The sequence below is a fragment of the Nansenia antarctica genome (assembly GCF_963989245.1).
Source record: "Nansenia antarctica genome assembly, chromosome: 6".
NCBI classification, from domain to species: Eukaryota; Metazoa; Chordata; class Actinopteri; order Argentiniformes; family Microstomatidae; genus Nansenia; species Nansenia antarctica.
In genome coordinates this window covers 11,522,979-11,528,150 of record NC_137676.1, presented here as the reverse complement: position 1 = coordinate 11,528,150, position 5,172 = coordinate 11,522,979, and the positions used below count along the sequence as shown (strand labels likewise).

Sequence of the window (5,172 nt, the reverse complement as noted above, 5' to 3'; positions counted from 1 at the left end):
CCTCCTCATCCTCCTCCTCCACCTCCTCCTTCTCCTCTCCTGTTCTCTCCTCCTCCTCCATGTCTCTGATGTTGATTCCTGTACTTGCGGTCTCTGTCCTGCAGGGGGAGATGGGACCTCCAGGGCTGGGGGGGCCCGAGGGTGGTCTGGGCTCCCTGGGAAGTCGAGGGCCGCGGGGAATGACGGTCCAGGGACGGGCGGTATGGAGCTTCTCTCTACACTCAGAGCATCCTATACTTCATTACATGTCAACGTCTGTGTCCTGTATCATGGCCTATCATTTGACCTGTCCTGTCCTGCTGTGTGTGTGTGTGTGTGTGTGTGTGTGTGTGTGTGTGTGTGTGTGTGTCTAGGGTCCTCCAGGACCGAGAGGAGAGAGGGGAGAGATAGGGAAACATGGGAGTCAGGTGAGTCTGAATGACAGCATCATCTTCACCTCAAACTGAACAGGACATTACTGTAATTTTCCTCTCCTCTCCTCTCCTCTAGGGTCTCCCAGGGCCTCCAGGTCCTACGGGAAGTGAGGGGACCATAGGCCCCAAGGTGAGCTCCGCTCTGCCCTCAGTCAGTCACAGCCACCATGTCACATCTCCACTATGACTTCATCTTGAGAGGAATATGGTGTATCTGTATCGACCAGGCTGACTCTCTCTCCCTCTCCTCCAGGGTGTTCGGGGTGTGGAGGGTAACATGGGGACTCCAGGGGTCACTGGCCCCAGGGTAAGAATAGAACCAGAGTTCTGCCACACACTCTTTCTGTCATATGTTATGATATGCATTCTATGTTGATCATCAATAACCTACTCACCAAAGTCAGAACAAGAATTGGTTTCCTGTACCGCAATAAAGCTTCCTTCACCCACTCTGCAAAACACACCTTGGTAAAAATGACCATCCTGCCAATTCTGGACTATGGAGATATCATTTACAGGATTGCCCCCAAAAACCTTCTCAATAAACTGGACGTCATCCATCACACTGCCATCCGCTTTGTCACTGGTGCCCCTTTCAACACACATCACTGCGACCTGTACTCCCAAGTCAACTGGCCATCACTCCACAGTAGGCGACTGACCCACTGGTATCAGTTCATCTATAAATACATCATCGGCAAATCCCCCCCCTACCTCTGCTCACTACTGAACTTCTCATCCAGCACACGCAATCTCCGCTCCGGCAAATATATCACTCTGGTCCCCCCCAAAGTCCGCACCTCCTTTGGCCGTCATTCTTTTCAGTTTGCTGCCCCCACTGACTGGAATGCGTTGCAGTTGACACTAAAACTCACCACTCTAATCGCGTTACCCACCTTTAAACACTCACTTTTAGATGTTGTTTCGGATCACTGCACCTGCTTTTAAGATAACTTCCCCCTGGTCCCTGCTGTCTTTTACATACTGTGTTGTGATGTATAGATGTTTTTGATACTTGTCGTGTATTGCACTCATGTTTTATATTGTATATATTGGGTTGTGTTTTATATTGTATATACTGTGTATATACAATATATACAACTTGCCTCTGTTTTGCCAATTGGCCAGATCGTCATTGTAAATGAGAATTGGTTCTCAACTGACCTATCTGGTTTAAATAAAGGTTAATAATAATAATCTCTCCTCCTCCCCTTCCTCCCTCCCATCGCCTGCCTCCCCTCACCCTGCCCTCTACTCCCTACCTCCCCACCCTCTCCTACAGGGTTTCCAGGGCATGCCGGGCCACCCAGGGGTGGTAGGAGACAGAGGCCCTCTGGGGCCAGTGGGCCCTACGGTGAGCACTGAGGGACAAACACAACCACATGACCTTCCACTCTGTACTATATATAACATGACCTACTGTACTGCTGTCACATCGCTAACTGCTAAGTGGGATATTCTGACGTCAGCCCGTTGACATTTAAAATGGTTAAATTATGGGTTATGGGTTATGGTTAGGTTATGGTTATAGTTAAGGTTAGGGTTTAGGTTGGCGTGTCATCCCAAGGATCCCACTTAGCATGTCCCCTGTCACCTCCACTAGCAGTCAGCTGATATATACCTGGTACTGTTGAACAACAGCTAGTCTAGCGTGTGTGTGTGTGTGTGTGTCCTCATCAACACACTGCTGCTTCTGTTGACAGGGTCTTTCTGGGAACAAAGGAGAGAGAGGAGAGAAGGTGAGGTTGAGTTTCACTCTGCTAGTGTCTATCAGAACATTCAATCACCTAAAGCATTCTCCACAGCTTCATCAATGTCGCTGGTGTGCGTGTGTGTGTGTGTGTGTCTGTGGTGTGTGTGTGTGTGTGTGTGCGTGTGTGTGTGTCTGTGGTGTGTGTTTCAGGGTGAGCCCCAGTCCATGTCCATGATCTACCAGCTCGTCACTCAGGCCTGCGAACAGCTGGTGCACAGTAAGTGCACACGCGCACACACTCACACACTCACACACACACACAAACACACACACACACACACACACACCTACGCTATACATATTGAACTGAATGTATGCCTCTGTGTATTTACCTACCCCTGTGTGTGTCCCAGATGAAGTGCTGAAGCTGGACTCGTTCCTGAACGAGATGAGTCGTAAGCCCGTGCCCATAGAGGAGCCCGTGGGTCCGCCAGGCGAGCCGGGGGTGCCGGGGGGCAAGGGTCCCCCTGGGACGAGAGGCGACCAGGGGCGTCTAGGCGCCAGGGGGAAGCCTGGGAGGTCGGCGTACCCTGGAGAGCAGGGTGAGCACCAGGGGCTTGACCGCACACATCACAACTGGGCCACAGCATCTGGTGTCAGGCTTTTGTCCCAGCTCAGCACCGACACACCTGACCAGCTCAGCACTGACACACCTGACCAGCTCAGCACCGACACACCTGACCAGCTCTGCACCGACACACCTGACCAGCTCAGCACCGACACACCTGACCAGCTCAGCACCGACACACCTGACCAGCTCAGCACCGACACACCTGACCAGCTCAGCACCGACACACCTGACCAGCTCAGCACTGACACACCTGACCAGCTCAGCACCGACACACCTGACCAGCTCAGCACTAACATGACCAGCTCAGCACTGACACACTTGATTCAGCTACTGCAGCTCTCCAGGACCAGGAGGGGTCAAGAGGGTCACTGGCAGGTTGTGGTTGTTTAGTAGGGAGTAGGAGGGAGTAGGAGGGAGAGTATAACAAGAGTTGCTAGGGTTGCAAAATTCCCAGAAGTTTGGGAAACGTTCTGATCATTTAAATTAGGTCCTGGCTTGATGACCTGTCGGTGATAGGATTGTCTCTGATCAATTGTTCTGTCTGTGTGTGTGTTCCGTGTGTGTGTGTGTGTGTGTGTGTGTGTTCTGTGTGTGTGTGTGTGTGTGTGTGTGTGTGTGTGATCTGTGTGTGTGTGTGTGTGTGTTCTGTGTGTGTGTGTGTGGGGGGGGGGGGGGTCTTCCAGGTGGTAGAGGCCCCCAAGGAGCAAAGGGCAACCGAGGAAACACCGTCCAGGGACAACTGGGGATCAAAGGATTTGCAGGTATCTGTCAACATCATAATGATCATCATGATCATCATCACCAGCTCTCTGTCAGCCATCTCTCTCTCTGATGTTCTCAGTTCTTCACATAACTTCGATACAATTGTCAACACTTTTCAAAACTTTAAAAAACAGATATAATCAAGAATGCACATGGATTTATAATCAAGAATGCAAATACAGTATAATATGTAGTGACTTCTCACTGACTGTGTGTGTGTGTGTGTGCGTGTGTGTGTGTGTGTGTGTGTGCGTGCGTGTGTGCGTATGTGTTAACGTGTGTTTGAACAGGTCCTCAAGGAGAGGCTAGGCTGGGTAGTCCTGGACCCAAAGGGGAGGATGGTAAACCTGGACCCCTGGGGGTCTCTGGCCCCACAGGGCAGACAGGGGAGGTCGGCCCCCCAGGGGTGTGTGACAGCAGCGGCGGCTGCCAGGGAGGGGCCCAGCCAGCAGGTACGCTACCTCAGCCTGGACAGTGTTATACACTTGTTATACCATATATCACATGTTATACAACACATATCACATGTTACAGAACCACATATCACATGTTATACAACACATATCACATGTTACAGAACACATATCACATGTTATAGAACCACACATCACATGTTACAGAACACATATCACATGTTATAGAACCACACATCACATGTTACAGAACACATATCACATGTTATAGAACCACACATCACATGTTATACAACACATATCACATGTTATACAACACATATCCCATGTTATACAACACATATCCCATGTTATACAGTTTGGACATATCCCATGTTATACAGTTTGGACATATCACATGTTATACAACACATATCACATAGCCACATATCACATGTTACAGAACACATATCACATGTTATAGAACCACATATCACATGTTATACAACACATATCCCATGTTATACAGTTTGGACATATCCCATGTTATACAGTTTGGACATATCACATGTTATACAACACATATCACATAGCCACATATCACATGTTATACAACACATATCACATAGCCACATATCACATGTGATAAACTACAATAATGACATCTGTCATACGCCCACACAGCCAGGGACATGATGACAACATTTTCTGTATTTTGTATTTCTGTGTTTTGTAATTTTTCAGAAGAGCCATATTTGGGCTACCAGCCTTGAGGGCCCAGCGCCAGCCAGCCTCTCCTGACTATGAAGTCCAGCAGCGCCCATCACTGCCCTGAGGCTGGAGAGCCTGTCAGAGGGCCCTGGTTCTACTAGTTCTACTGCTACTACTGGTTCTACTGGTTCTACTGCTACTACTGGTTCTATTGGTCCAACTAGTTCCAATGGTTCTGCTGGACAAACTGACTGACGAGAAGGAGTGTGTGTGTGTGTGTGTGTGTGTGTGTGTGTGTGTGTGTGTGTGTGTGTGTGTGTGCGTGTGCGCGTGTGTGCGTGCGCGTGTGTGTGCGTGCGCGTGCGCGTGTGTGTGTGTGCGCGTGTGTGTGTGCGTGTTTTGAATCTACTATAGTCAGTGACAGTACCAGTGACAGCCTGAGACTCAACCCCTCCCGCACACTAGGCGGCAGAAGTGAGACTGGTGCGCCTTCAAATCGTCATCCTCCCATCAGACACATGTTCTTCTCTGACATAAAGACTGATCACAGGTACACTGTTATGTATCTGA

General features: G+C 49.5%; 1 protein-coding gene across 1 annotated transcript in view; it reads left to right on the top strand.

The window, feature by feature from the left end:
- The window catches only part of slc35h1 (solute carrier family 35 member H1), a gene marked incomplete at its 5' end in the record, with an annotated part of 31,069 nt that extends 26,363 nt beyond the window's left edge, over positions 1-4,706 (top strand). The window contains 11 exons of the mRNA XM_080535047.1: positions 105-200; positions 354-407; positions 490-543; positions 667-720; positions 1,696-1,767; positions 2,117-2,152; positions 2,317-2,383; positions 2,520-2,708; positions 3,421-3,498; positions 3,790-3,951; positions 4,636-4,706. Of these exons, the coding sequence (XP_080391173.1) occupies positions 105-200; positions 354-407; positions 490-543; positions 667-720; positions 1,696-1,767; positions 2,117-2,152; positions 2,317-2,383; positions 2,520-2,708; positions 3,421-3,498; positions 3,790-3,951; positions 4,636-4,664 (891 nt within the window). The 3' untranslated portion in view covers positions 4,665-4,706. The remainder of the gene's footprint in view (positions 1-104; positions 201-353; positions 408-489; positions 544-666; positions 721-1,695; positions 1,768-2,116; positions 2,153-2,316; positions 2,384-2,519; positions 2,709-3,420; positions 3,499-3,789; positions 3,952-4,635) is intronic.
- Between the last annotated feature and the right edge of the window lie 466 nt (positions 4,707-5,172).